Source organism: Lissotriton helveticus, chromosome 8, assembly GCF_964261635.1.
Source record: "Lissotriton helveticus chromosome 8, aLisHel1.1, whole genome shotgun sequence".
Taxonomy (NCBI): Eukaryota; Metazoa; Chordata; class Amphibia; order Caudata; family Salamandridae; genus Lissotriton; species Lissotriton helveticus.
In genome coordinates this window covers 448,815,002-448,830,646 of record NC_136069.1, presented here as the reverse complement: position 1 = coordinate 448,830,646, position 15,645 = coordinate 448,815,002, and the positions used below count along the sequence as shown (strand labels likewise).

The following is a 15,645-nucleotide window of genomic DNA, read 5'->3' as shown; positions in this document are numbered from 1 at the left end:
CAGCTGGAGGTGAAAAAAATCCCCTTAGCTGCCTGCAGGTTGCTGCTGAAAATGAAAAGCAGACTGTGCAGGAGCTGCTGAACGAGTTCCAGTGTCTGAAAATGACACTGGGACATGTTCAACATGTTTATGTGGGGCCCAACTTCTTGGCAAGGTGGACAGTGTCCACCCTGTGAATATAGTGGGTGGATGCCGTGTACCCGTGTGTACCCCCCCCCCCCCGACTCGTGCCCTGGGGTCACACCAGGAAAGCAGGCGCACTTGTCAGACAAGGTGTGTCCCAAACATAGGAAAGCATACAAAGTGACTCTACACACAGCAGGATATACCATACCAAACCACGTCACTGCACACTATAACAACACAATATAGTAACAAAACCTCCAAAAACACTGCACATCATACCTACACCATATTATACCACATCACATAGTGTCACACAGCATCACACTCTCTCAAGCTATTCGACACCATATAACACCACACACCAGCATTTAATACATACCATATGAGAACACATCTCACTTTGTTATATTTGAGGCCAATTCTCCAAGCCCTGCAAAGTCAAGGACATCTGAGCAATCCTCGTAAAAAGTAGTGCAGGTTGTGATTGGAACTTCAGGAACAAGATACTAAAACAATCTCACTCAATCTAAGTACATCATTTGTGGCTTTGGTTTCTATAGGGTAGTGAAATGAAATAGTCTAGGCATTCACTTAAAGTGTGATGTAAGTTTACAAAATCAGATGCAGTTAGCGCAGGAATAACACTCAATAACAGAATTAAACAAGCATTTGCAATGCAATAAGTCTCGCATTTTCGAAACTTTCACCTATTGGCAGTGTAAATGACAATGCCTTTTATTTATGTGCACTTTGTACTTAAAGTCATTGCTTGCAGGTTTTCAAAACACACAAATAAAAGGCATTGTCATTTACAATGCCAATAGCTCAAAATCTCGGAAATGCGAGACCTATTGCAGTGCAAATGCTTGTTAGGTCTACACGGTGTCTTGTGAACCATCGCCGTCAAGGTGGAAGGTAAAGGGACGGGGCGTGGACAGAGGTGTCGGGTATTTTTTTTTGCAGCATAGAGGAGAGAGTCCCACCAGCAATATCAAGAAAATAGGAGGGGCGGGAGAGATGAGGAGCAGTCAGCAGAGTGAAAAAGTGGGTGCTGTGCTGCAACCTAAAGTGCGGCGCCCGTGTTGTTAATATAAAAGCAGATAAGTGGGTATATTTAAATAAGAGTTGGGTGGCCATGGGTCCATCATAATTTACGTAGTTTACCGGTTACAAAATTAGAATTATAAAAGCGGGCACCTGCTAAAATATTGAGCTTCGCAACCGTGTGGTTTTTAATAATGAAAGGTTTGTGCGGCGCCCAGGGGTAAGACGGTAATGAGGAGCAAGCGTGTTGCGCTGCCAAAAAAATCCCATAAAGGGCGGGGTCACTATACTGAAATAAAACATAATGTAGATAAAAAGGTGCAGGTTGGCCACTGTTGGTAATAAAAATGTAAGCAGGGGCTCCATGCTGAAACTGTGGCACGACACCCTGAGGCAAAGCAGGCACCCGTGCAGGAAATCACGTCGCGCTTGCAATAGGGAAAAACCATTAAAGAAAATAATGTTCACAGACTGTACATAAAGCAGACTGTGTAACAAAACAAGTAAGAAGTCCAGTCCTCATGGGAGGTTACAAATGTAGATAAGGCAGTACTACGCTGGGCCTACTAAGTCTATTCATGAATCAAAAGCAACCATTTAGAAAGGACAGTAACATCAGTCAATTGAAAAGATGGGTGGAAAATGGGCAGATTTTCAAGACCATACCTGAATACAGCATGCCTCACAGAGACAGGCTCAACAAAAAAAGGATAAGGCTTTTATGCACATTTGTTTGAACAGTTTAGTATTAAAACAAAAAAAAGATGACTGCATCAGTAGGGGCATTACTGTGCGAATTATAGTTTGCTCATTCATGTCTAGAAAGCAGGGGCACATTTATCAAAGATCTTTCTGGAGAGGTACCTAGCACAAATGTTTGCACAATTTTGTTGAGAGACAATTAGTAGGAGATCTCAAGGGCCTACTGCTAGAAACTAGTTGCTGGAAATCATTGCTTCCTATTGCGGAAAAGCTTGCAAGGGGCTGAACAGGCTGCTATGAATCCAAAACAAACAGAGATGTATTTGAGGCCTTCTTCTTTTAGTTGAGTTTGTCCATGAAATTGAAAGATTTTTAATTGAAGAAATTTGACACTTGTTTACATTTCACAACTGAATTTGGAAGTTTTTGACATGCAGCGGGGCGGGGTTCTCTCAATTCTTTAATGGTAAAAAAATGCTGAGGCTGTATTAGGGGCAGGGAAATTGTAATGAGTGTTAAAAGCATTGTTTGTTAATTTTCTATTTTATCATTATAATTATGATTAAACATTTTACATTTGGGACTCACTAAGGGGGGGGGGGCACAATACAGCATACAGTACATCAATGGAAACACAACCAAAAAACGTATCTGCAATTCACATCAAAACAGTATCACGGAACTTCAGTGGCACGCATTGCTCCATGGTCCCGTACACATGTGGACTCTGCACCACATTCTGTTCCAGTCACATGTTTTCCTATCTACTGACTCTCTCTCTCTCGCAAACCCTACAGATTCGCTTCCATCCATACATTGCACGGCCCTCAACATATCAGCATCATCAGAAAAGAATTACACTCACCTTTATGTCTTCCTGCCCTCACCTTCTTCTCATTTCCCCTACAGGCTACTCTTCTTTTATTCCATTCATGACATTTTTCAACACCCGGTTCCACTTTGTACACTTGCCTCTTCCACAGGTCTGAAAAATGTAATGACCCTATCACTCTTTCTCCCCAATTGAACCTTCAAATTATCCTGTACCAAAATCCCACCATCCATTGACAACTTCCTGCCATCCGGATTTCCTCTCTCCAACTTCACAAGACACTTCCACTTCTTTCATTCACTGCAGCCACAATTACGTTTTGGGGCCCCTCCACCTCATGCTTACAAAGGGAGTTTTTCCCATTGCGCCATTCTGTGTGACATTGTACTGCCAAGCGAATTCCTCCATAGCTTCTCTCAGGTGAACAGCCTTTACAACGAAACTTTTACAACGTACCACCATTACGACGCAACTTTTACAACGCAAACTATTACAACGCATAGCGCTTGGGGGCGCTCTAGGATAGGGAATAGGTTTAATGTACTATCCAACACCTTCCCTACTATCCACGGGGACTGGAGTTGGAATAGTAAATTAAACTATTCACTATCCAGCGCCCAAAAGCATTATGCGTTGTAATGGTATGCGTTGTAAAAAATGCGATGTAAAGGTAGGCGTTGTAAAAGTATGCGTTGTAACGTCATACATCCCTTCTCTCACACTTCTTCTATTCCTCACTGCCATCTAAACAGAAATCCTCGATAATACAGTTTGCCTGCTCAACGATACCATTCCCCTGTGGATTGTATGATGGCATTCTGTCATGTCTATTGCTGTGACTCTTCAAAAATTGCAGCATCAACACAGGTGTGAGCTGAGTTCCAATGTCCGTGACAATAATCCCCTGACAGCTCTCTCTCCTGAGTGACTGCCAAAACACTATTATGGCAGTTCCCATTGTAATATTTCCTTCAAACTCCACTTCCAGCCATCTTGAAAACACATCAACAATGACAACAGTCAAATGTTCTGGCTCGCCCAAGTAATCCATGGAACCAATGAAGCCCAAACATGCTCCAAAGTGAAAATCAAAAGGAACCCAGCCATATAGGCCACTCATTATGCGGTTACCTGGAGGAGCCAAAGAGATGACAAATATCTTCAAATAAGGCGGTGCATTGTTTTACCAAAGAGCGCCTGTGTCGATGTAATCACATTTGTGGCAAACATATAAAGGAGATATGAAGTCAAATAAAGTTACACTGAAAAAGCAGTACATTATGAAAGAGAGCACCAGCAATTACTTACTACTTCTAGGGCCAGTCTGGGCACAATGCAGAGGACTGGGCAGTCAGCAAATGCGAATCAATGGCTCTATAACGTATGCACCGGCCTCCAAAGCGAATCACCTTTAACAGAGAACCATCAAAACAGGCTCAGCTGCACACTTTGAGTGTGGCTTATTCCAAAACAATAGACAGAGGAAAGAGACTAAAGGCAAACAAATGTACGACCCTCTGGCCAACTGAACCAGCAGGTTCTCCCCTCCTCATTCCTCTTACTGTTCTCTGTAAAGGCCATACCTATGCAGAGTGTATGATAGAGGCATGATTCTTTGGGGCAGGTTATGCTAAATCTCAGGACATACTCAATCTGGTTAAACAATAAAATAGAGAGGGATGGTAAGGGAGAAAAGAAAAACAAATGTCATGAAATATCCAGAAAGAGATTTATACATGAGCAATGGGCATTGAGGGCAGCGAACAGAAGAAACACAGAGCAAGTAAACTGGGAGTCTTGGGGACAGTTGAAACCAGTAAGGTGGTATCACTTTCCTTTTCAGGATTAGCCACTTTTCTCTTGATCTCTATTACACCAGTACCTCCCTCTATAGTGAACTTCCGGAAACAATTTCAGACCCTTTGTTCTGGAAATTCCCAGCAAAAACTTGCTCTTCTCTCCTCAATTACCTAACTTTTTAATCTACCTTCCCCTTTCTTGCTAGGTTGTATGTCTTCTCCATACACTAAACGTCTCTATTTTACCAGCATTTCTTGAATACTTATTTCTGATTCTGCATACTCTTTGTAGAAAAAAACACGGTTTTATTTCTGTGTGTAAAGATCTCTGATGCCCTATTGCCTATGAAGCTCAAATAAAGAAATAAAGCCAAGATGAGAATTGTTCGATTGTTTAACTGGATTTTAGAGCTTATGGTCCATAATTAAATGTACCTTCCCTCTCTCTTATTAATATACATGTTAACTGCCAGATAAAGGTAGTTCAAATAAGCAGATATGGATAATTCTGATGAAACCCCCTGCATGCATGGGGAAACTGTTAATTGCTCCTTGCCTATCAGCACCTTACAACATGGTAGGAAAGGTTTATCCTGTGACCTATAAAAACTAGTGAGTGAGAATAATCAGGTTTTTGTTTTTCTTGTGTTGCTAACCAAATAATGTTCTTCATCCAAATAGAATCGAATGTGGAGAAAGAACCGGTCCAAGTACAGCAACAGTGCGTGTACAGGAACAGATCTGAACAGGAACTTTGATGCAGGATGGTGTGGTATGTTAACCTATGTTCTCCAAACAGTATGAATGTATTGCTATTCACTACTATTACTAGCATTGGCATTGTGCTATGAGTCAGGTGCCAAGGCTATTGGATACATTCCTTGACATTTTTAATACTCTTATTAAACGAAGTAATTGCAAAACTGTGGTGCTATGGTTTATAGGTCTAGTTAAAGACAATGTGTGCCCCTGCTGCCATCACAAAGCATGCACAACCAAGTAGGCTGTATACAAAAAAATGTGTGCATGGCTAGGAACAGAGTTGTTCTGGGGGTCTAATTCGTATTCATTTATTTAGATTTGGCTGCGAGCATCATGTGCTCTCATTGCCAGGGTAATTCATGTACAACAAACATCTTACAGGCGCCATCCCAACTCAGCCTTAGAATCTGGTACATTGAAACATTTGTCTAATTTGTTGTAGTCTTGTTTTACTTCTCTGAGGGCAAAAAAAAATGTTTAATTGATAAAACTATGGTCATACCTGACTTTGCTTCACTATAGCTTACTTCCTGGAATACAGTGTTTTGTTAGTAGCGCTATGGAACTGAAATAGCAGTACTTATTGCACCCTATGATTACTAAACCCCCACAGTGCACTGCATCGAAAGATCACTAATCCACTGCCATGCACTGCATCCTAAGAAGAAGAATTTAGAACACATCATTACAACCTACCACGCTACATTGCGAGTTACGGGCACAATCCTGCCAGACTAAACTTCACCTTTGGGATGGCAGCCTACAATATTGCCTTGCATCATAGGGGCCTTAATACACCACATTTTAATGCATTCTGCACTCTGTACCCCTCCTCCACACTGCATATTGGTAACACAAATTCACATCATTGCATGATAAGAAAACGAATACAACATACAAGCCTTCAAGGTACACTAACTAGCCAAACAGCACTGCAACCTAACAACACAAGCCGGTGACACTGCAATGCATTCTAGGCTCACTAATCCACCACATTACACTGCAGACCGGGGCACCAACCCTCCTCACAGAACTGCACTGCATGCACACCAACCCATTAGGCTATTCTGCATTCTTGAAGCTGCAACCTAGAATACAGAACTGAACCCTGGGTACACCCACCTAGAACACTGCCCTGCATCCTAGATAGTCTAACCCACCACACTGAACATAACTTTTAAGCAACTGCAATATAGGGACACACCCTACCACATAGTACTGTTTCCCAAAGTCCCAGCATTCTAGATGCATGAGCCAGACTACTACTTTCCCCCCTAATTTACAACACTTCACCCTGGATGATTGCACTGCACCACATCTAAAGTTCACTATCCTATGGTACACTTCACAGCACTCTGGGGGCATGAATTTACCAAACAGCACTACATCCAAGGGAGCTGCAATGCACGTCAGCAAGAATACTAATTCACTAGAGTGCACTGCATCCAATGGATACTAATCATCCAGATCAGGGCGACTTAATTACTAAATTGTACTGTATTGTAAGGGTAGGATGACAATTTTACTGCACCATAGGGTCCCTAGCCCAACACACAACCCTGGGTCTCCAAAAGCTACTAGAAACCCATGCTGGACTGCATAAGAGCGAACCCATTTCACCACTCTGCATGGCCTACTTATCTATCACCCAACGCTGCATCAAAAACACTTGCCCACTGCACCCATTTGTGGACATGAGAGACACTCGAACATCATTCTGCACTGCATGCTAATGATAATAACCAATTGCTGCAATTTTTGCATCTTTGGGGCTGTAACCCACCACATTGCACTGGCTTCTAGGACCAGTAAGTTACCACACAGAACTTTACATTGCAAGTCCCAATTTGCCACAATCCACTGCATCCTGGGGACACTAACCAACCAGATTGTGCTGTATTCTAGAGGCCCTAAACAATTAAAGTAAATTGCTGTACTGCATGCCAGTGTCACTTCTAGAGATACATTTCTAGAAAACTTCAAGGAACTGTGGATAAACTCCATTAGTAAAAAGAACGAGTGAATTCCCATTTGTATAAACTTTATTGAAAAACAAAGGGACATTTGTATTTGTCAAATGATTTATTACAGACAATTGATGTTTGTTGTTTGTTTTTGTATATTGTTCTTTGTCACAGATGTAAAGCAAAATTGTGTGATGTCTTTTGTAGAGCACAATTATGTTTTTTTCATATTTGTAATGTTTTTTTGAAATGGTTTGCTATATGGATATAATTTCACCATGTTTTCATTGTTCGTGTGAGAATACAAAATCAATTAAAAAAATTAAAAAAGAAAAAGGTAAAATAAAAATACTAGGATAAACATAAAGGAGTTTTTCTTCAGAGCAGAAACTACTAATGCTTGATGAAAAATCGAGGTATAGGTGCATTCTCATTTGCTTTCAGTGTCACTATTCAGGCACACTGCACTGCATCCACAGCCAGAAAGGGAACAGAAACCAGCCCTGATAAAGAGATAGAGGAATCTGATCCTTGGTATGATCGATGATCTGAAATACTGAGACGGACATCCCAACTATCATACTGCTGTTGCAGTTATCATACATTCACTGATTTTATCTACTAGGCTTGCCAAGAAGCAACCTTCTGTTTGTAATTGCCACACTGTTTCATTGTGATCTTAGAGGAGAAGTAATCAAACAGTTGCACTAGTGTAGTGTCTGGATCGATCCTTGTTTTGACAGGCAAATTGAATAAAATGAAGCACTGAGGGATTTCACCTCAGAAAAGGATCATGTTTTTGAGCTGGAGGTTCCTGCCAAACTGGTTCATAAAAGAACCTAAAAACCAAACAATATGTGGTTTTCAGAACGCCTAAACAACAGAGCAACTACTGGCCCACTGAGCAGTAGTGGCATAACGTACCCTTCAAAAGATGCTCTACTTTACAAGATGTGACTGTAAACCTATAAAAACTCTCTAGGCAAACAGCTCGACACAAGGCCTGTTCAAGGCATTCAAATCCTTCCATAAGCTGACTTTTGACAGTAGTAGAATACAGGCTTCACAAGATTTTTGTGATAGCCTGGCATCCTTTTTCTAGCTGAAAGTCAGAATATTTATGCAAAAATAAAGTACACCCAGATCCCTTGACCAACTGGCAGGTGTGCCTTCGCAACACCAGGTCCTTGCTTGTTCCCACTTCTGTAAGTGAGATATCCATGCTTCTTATTATTATTCAATCGGTTTCTTCTGGTAATATCTGTCTGTCTTGTTTTTGCATATTGTGCTCCTGCTATTACTCAGAGACTAATTCCAGACTCCTCTTTACTGAGTGGAAAGCAGGAGCCATAAGCCCTCTGTTGAAATAAGATCATCTAGACAATACTTTGACTGTCAGCTGTTGCGCTCTCACATTGTTGCCTGCCCTGAGCAAAGTAATTGAACAAATAACTTCAAAAAAGCAGTTAGTTTATGTGGAGGAAGTGACATCATGGGACCTTGCCAGTCCAGGAAGGGGTACTAAGACTGCTCTAGCTAAAGCAGTGGATGAATTAGAAAACATTGGCGATGGTGGGGACATGAAGGGCATTATCCTTCTTCATTTGTTCACTGTAGTTTATACCGTTCATCACTTCATGCTGTGGATGAGGCTTAGAGAGATAGGTATCTATGAAATAATCAAAGCTTGGTTCACTTCCTTTCCAAAGGATCACTCACAGGCACCATCCTCCTTTCTAAGCTAGCAGCTTTTGTAGTCAGTGTGGAGCCCCTCATGGATCTTCCCTTTCTCCCTTGTTTTTTTATATTTAGTTAAGTTCCTTGGCCAAGCATAACAGGTCATATGGCTCCTGCACAGTACAATATGCAGATAACACTCAATTAAGTTTGCTATTGGACCAGCTTGATCCTACGTCGACTTGTAATGCATCCCCCTGCCTGATTGGTATTTACCAATGGATAAGCATAAACATTTTGAAGTTCAATGGAAATAAATCAGATCTTCTGTTGTTTGGTATCCAAAAACAGTGTTGGCACAAATCTCTCAGGCATTACTTGAAAGGGAACTCTACCTCGCCTGATGCCAAGGTGAAAGTCCCCAGGCAATCTCCTAGATGAAGATATTTCCTTCATTGCCTAGATCAACTCTGTTACCTCAGCCTATTTTCATGCTCTTTATCTTCCCTGAGTTGGAAGTAGCCTACAAAAATGTAGGTAATGATTATTGTAACATCCTGAACTTAGGTCTCCCATAGTCTTCTGTTGAAATTTCCGAATTTTGCAATGTGGAAAGTTACATGGTTAATCAAATAGGATTATTTCTCCGAAGCCAGAAGAGGACTGCACTGGGTGGAGGTGCAGAGACGTTCTTTTACAAAGTGCTCTCTTTGATGTTTGGGTCCTAATTACGAGTTAAGGTGTTATTTATTGCACCTGATAACGATAACACAGGGTATGTTATTTATTGGGTGCGTTAAATAACACCTATCATGAGTTTGTGGGGAATAACATGCAGATTGTGGTGTGTAACACACCAATCTCCACACGATATGGTAAATACAGTATGATTTTCCCCGTTAAATTTCATTAGGTTTGACCTGCTGAAATTTAGCAACAGTTGAGGTATTTAACACGTTCAATAATTATTAAATGCGTAATATACAGTCACTTGTAATTCTGACCTGTGCGTAAGCAGGGGTTTATGCACGGGTCGGAATACAATGACCACATCGTAATCTATTAAAGATGTGAACACTGTCTGCCTGAAAGAATACTTCACTCTCTACAAGCCCCCAAGTTCCTGATGTTCCAGCTTGTGTGTGTGTGTGTGGGGGGGGGGGGCTCTCCAATCCTTGGAGAACCAGTTATGGATTGACCTTCAAAGCAGTCACAGTCGGCACAGGTATGAGTGGTGGGGGTCAGGGAAGTTGTCATACGATAGGATGAGTTAAATTTAATAAAAAAATAAAAATAATAAAACCACTTACCTTGCGCTCGCTGCATTGCCACTGCTGACTTTGGGACATGGGGCCAAGGTTCGAATCTGGTCTTGGTGTGCTTGGCTCAATCTTGTGTGATTCTGAGCAAATCACTTAACCTCCCTATGTGCAAGATTGTCTACCAACCCTCCCCCATGTAATGTACAGCACTCCTTTGCCTCCTAGCTAGGTTTGTGCTAGGTAAAAAACAAATACATACAGGACTGATATGCCCAGTAGTATAGATTTATTTAAGGAGCGGATGTGCCTCGAGCTGCCTACATTGCTCCTGGGAATCAGGCTTGCATTTCAGCCTCGGCTTAACATCTTGTCATTCTGGGAAAATCCCTTAATCTCCAGGTGCCTAAACAATGTGTAGGAAGTCGCTATATATGACTACAAAAATGAATAAATAAAATATGCGCTTTTTATATAGAGCATACTTGACTGAATGGCAGCAGAATGCTTCTATGCGACGCTGTTACAGTGTTTATAAAAGCAGGAGGCCAACTGCTGAGGAGATTGTTGTGCTCCTGTCTAATGGGCAATGGAATGCGGCATAGTGGAACCGAAGGATCACACCAGAATAAGCTACTTCATTCGATTTACAACTTACCTTTAATGACCACTGCTTCTTTCTAGATCCCTAAAAGACAATAACAGTCAAGCATATAAAAATATACATAAAATACAAATGATGGAGGGGTGTTACTAGGCAGCCATTTTGTTTGAACCAGGTTCCTGTGCATTCTGTTGCTATTAATCCTGTTTTGCAAACAGGATTTGTAGTTTTGCACGTACGATTACAAATATTTCTCACCCTCTTATATGGTTCATGATCACATAATTCCTAGTCAGTATATTCTCCATACACATCATTTAGTGGTAGTATGTGCTCTGTTGATAGTTACACAATACTTGATATAGATATGCATCTTACTACACATGCATTAATGATAATGTGTAATGTTTTGATTCAGGCACAGGGGCATCCAGCAATCCCTGCCATGATACTTACTGTGGACCGTATCCTGCATCTGAACCAGAAGTGGAAGCAGTAATTAAATTCCTCACTTTGAAAAAAGAGGAAATTAAAGGATACATAACCATGCACTCTTATTCTCAGATGGTTTTGTTTCCATATTCGTACACAAAAGAAAAAAGCAAAGACCATGATGAGCTGGTATGTTTTCTTGGTTATAAATATTTTGGTTCGAATTCCTATTGAATGCTCATTTACTTAACTTGACAAATGCCTTACTACTCATGAAATACCAAAACTTGAAAGCTCTGTCAGGCCTTCTCAATGGTATTGGTAGGTCAATTTCAATGATCAGTGGCAATAGGCCAAGACGGAATCATGTACTGAATCCTGTATGTGAGATCAGTACTCCATTTATATCTCCTCAAAAATATAAGATTTTGTATCTAAGTTGCTGACCTTCATATCTGGCAACCTAGTTTCTAGGCCTGCTCCAGCACTCACCTATAATTGCAGTGATTCTGGATAAATCACTTAGGGCTTTATTTAGAGTTTGGTGGATGGAATCTCAAAATGCGATTTTATTTTTGAACATTAACAAAGCAATGACCCGATGGGAATTATCCCATGGTGTGGGGTCATTTCGCAGTTTTGGTTGAGTACCCTGATTGTAAGAATACTGAATGGTGAAACTTTGAGAGTGCAAAGAAATTTCAATGAAGAGATAGAATATGAAAAGGACAATTGGAAATGGCTTCGTGTTTCCTGGAAAGGGGAGGGCACAGAAAAAAAATGCGAAAAGCAATTGAAACACCTAAAAAATGTAGAGGGAAGTGGTATTGGGTGGAAAGGGAAAATCCAAGAAGAAGGAAAAGGAAGTGTAGTTTAGATTCATCACAGCCTATAGCACAGAAGAAGGAGCCATTAGGTACATAATTAGTAAATATTGGCATTTGGCAAGAAATGATCCTGTATTAGGACTTTTTTTACCACATAAACTAGGGATTACATTTAGAAGAGCTAGATCTATCTGTGATGAAGTTGTAAGAAGTAACAGACTTAACACTTCAAAAGAAAATAAGTTAAAGAGGAGCCAAGGTTTCTGAAAGTACAGTAAATGCAAGGCATGTCAGTAAGGAGTTAATAAAGCTCATTACAACATGTCATTTAACAAAGTTTCTCAAAAAATAGGAGGAGCATACACTTGCAGAACAGAGTATGATGTCTATGTGCTAGTGGGTCCATGCGGGCTACAAGATGTAAGCAGCATACTACATCAGGTGCATAAACAATTGCTGCAGCATGTTAGAGCAATTTAGACTAATGAATAAAACATATCCAATCACAAGACATTTTGCTGAAATACAGTCGTTTTGGATATAAAAATCAGTTCAATAAACAGATTCAATTTTATTACTACAGTTCAAACTAAAATTTGAAAGACCCCAGCTGGAATAATTTCAAAAACCAAAGATCAGGAGATCAAGCAAGCAATGAACTGAAACAAACAATGAGCAAAAAACAATAATGCACAGAAATCAGGTGTTAAAAGCTGACAACAAAAAACATATAGACATATACAGGCAAGCAAACAGTGCTTGCCTGTAATTAAGGAAACAACATGCTTTTTCAACACAGCTAGTGCCTGTTCATGAGTATCATATAAAGATGAAGCACTAGCGCTGCTTCTGTTGACACGCGTTTTCAGTGCGATGCAAGAATAAACCACAAGTGGGAATCAATGCTTTAATAGAGAAGTGGTCCCGAATGAAAACGTATTCATGTCATGCTGACCCAACAGCAATGTGCACAGCCTTGTATTGAAAACATGTATCAATAGAAGCACCACAAGGGCATCATCTTCGTATGATACTCATGAACAGGCACTAATTGTGTTGAACAAGCCTGTTGTTTGCATCTCTCAGTGCCTAGAACACTGGCCAAACACATGCCCTTCCATAGGGGACTACATACCCTACTCTGTTTTGGCTGCAGCATCATCTAATTTCCCAGTTTGAGTTATACTTTCATGCTTTAAGATTACTGCAGGCACATAGACAACTGGGTTGGGATCCAAATATTATTGGGCGAATGTGGAATTCCAATCAACGCGGTAATAGGCTCCTGGTAATTCCACATGCATCACTGCCAAGAATGTTTCCAGAGACACTTTCACCGAAGTAAAACGTGGTGAATTGTGAAATTACCGAGGGAAATGGATGCAGTAACATTGACATGCCTTGTAATTCTCCATTCCATTGTGGAATACTTGTAATCCCGGGCCAATTCAGCATCAGACAAAAACCGATCAACCCTATATCACTAATGACAGGTGTAAATTTGCTGCAACAGAATAACTGATGCACATGCATTGAGGGACTGAGCAGAAAAGGGAGAATGGATATCTATGTAGCATTGAGAAAGGCAATGAAATGTCGACAAGAGCGTTATGACTGAAATGTATTTGCTTATCTCTCTGTGTTTTTCTAGCTGCAAATCGCAAATAAAGTAGCAGATACCATCAAGGCATCCTATCGAAACAAATATGTATATGGTCCTGGCGCACAGACAATTTGTAAGTAGGACTTTAATTGCTCATTTCTGAAAAATAAATTAGACACAAGAATGTGAGTATATGCCTGCAAACACAGAAAGTTGAAAAGAGGCCGAGGAATATAAACCCAAACTGAGCATACTACAGCGATGGTTGTGGGCACCACAATACCCCAGAATGTATTGGTACAAAAGCAGACTTATTTGCTGGGAGCATTTCTTTCTTTATTTTTTTTACTATTTTTCCAAACCAGAAAAAACAAAGCGATATGAAATATTTCCCTGTCCTTTATTGTTATATTACTGTGACCTTGTGTTATGCTGGTTGTAGTTAATTTCCTTACAAGTGGCTCCTCTCTCCTTCTTGTTATCTCCATACTGGATGCACGGTCACGAGTTTCATATGAATTAAATGATGGGGGACAACCGAATAAACACCACAAAAATCATGACAATGATTCTATCCATGGACCAGAAAGTTAGGTCACCTGAACTAATTGCCCAATGGTTCTATTCCAAACATTGTTTATTTTATATGTCTGTGCGTTGTGTTTGAGTCGAGAAGTTATGTTATTTCTGAGTAACAATCAATCATCAGACTCATAAAAATCTCCCAAGAGGAGAACTATACCAACACTAGTATTTGCTGCTACCGGACAGGGGTGGTGGGGCGGGGGGGTTTAGGTTGAGAGACTTACCTGTGCCGGCCAGCCGGCTGACGACTCTCCTCCATTCTCTTCCTTCTTCTGGTCTCCAGTCCCAGCCGCTAGCAGGAAGCACCTGGGCTCCCAGGCTCCCTGAGCCAATCCCAACACTGCACTGGAAAGTTGAGATTGGTTTAAGCACCGTGGTTCGGCGCTCAGATGGGGACTGGGAGGCTTTGCATGTTTCTTATCAGGCTGTGTAATGCAGCCTGATGGGAAAGATGCATAATGCGCATGACTGTTTGGCCAGCCCAAGAGAGCCGGACGAAAAGTCATGTGCACTTAGGGAGTGAAAACCACTCATCCCCCTGCTTATGCCAACCCACCTGACTGCAATAGGAATCGCCACTGACTGCAATAGGAAAAAAAATGATAATAATGATATGTTATTATCATCGTATTTTTCCTTTTAAGGAGCGGGGCGACGCTTCTTTGCCTTAGCGGATGAGCTGCTACTGACTAACACATTGCTTACAAAGCTTACCCGCCCGCTCTTGGGCCACTACTTTCGGGATATATTGCATACCTGGTCACATGTCCAACTTGAAAGTCACAGTGCCCGCCAGAAAACAGGTACATGCCTGGTTCACTGGCTTGCCACCTTGCGCACCTTTTTTTCGATTCAGAATTTAAGAAAACTCTTTCCTGTCACCGGAAAGAATCCTGTTTTTCTTTTCACCTTTTTTTTTTTTTTTATCCTGAAGAGATCCTCAGACTGCAAAAGACACCTGCTTCTTTGCGACTTCAAAGCTCAGCTGAGTAAGAGGGCTCCCATAATGCACTGCATCAAATGATGCAAGCCAATTAAGGTTTTAGGACTGTCTTTTGGAAATGCCACAAAGTAGCATTCATTTATGCCAAAATCTAATCTTCAAATGAAAGCTATTGTATGGGAGGTGGAATTACTGCCTTTGTATTTGCTTGAGCTTCCAGCATACTGTAGGAAGAAGTATAGTCTCTTTGCGATATTCATTCCTCAACATCAGTTGTTTCCATTGGTTCAGCGAATGCCGAAAGTACATTTTGTTTTTTCACAGAAATGATGAGTCAGGCAGTGATGAAGATTTAGCAAATCTGATCAAAAATGTGCTTAGTGCCTGAAGTATCAAAGTGTTTTTCCCATTCTATCTCTATAGAAAATGATTTTACATACATATGGGCTTTAGTCCCCGAAGGCTCTGCCTGTCATATAGCAAGCA

At 40.9% G+C, this 15,645-nt stretch overlaps 1 protein-coding gene across 1 annotated transcript in view; it reads left to right on the top strand.

Annotated features, from left to right (window-relative positions):
• CPB2 (carboxypeptidase B2) overlaps positions 1 to 15,645 on the top strand; it is a 122,257-nt gene that overhangs the window by 94,211 nt on the left and 12,401 nt on the right. Inside the window, exons 8-10 of the mRNA XM_078657318.1 lie at positions 5,185 to 5,275; positions 11,188 to 11,390; positions 13,680 to 13,764. Coding sequence (XP_078513444.1) covers positions 5,185 to 5,275; positions 11,188 to 11,390; positions 13,680 to 13,764 — 379 coding nt within the window. The remainder of the gene's footprint in view (positions 1 to 5,184; positions 5,276 to 11,187; positions 11,391 to 13,679; positions 13,765 to 15,645) is intronic.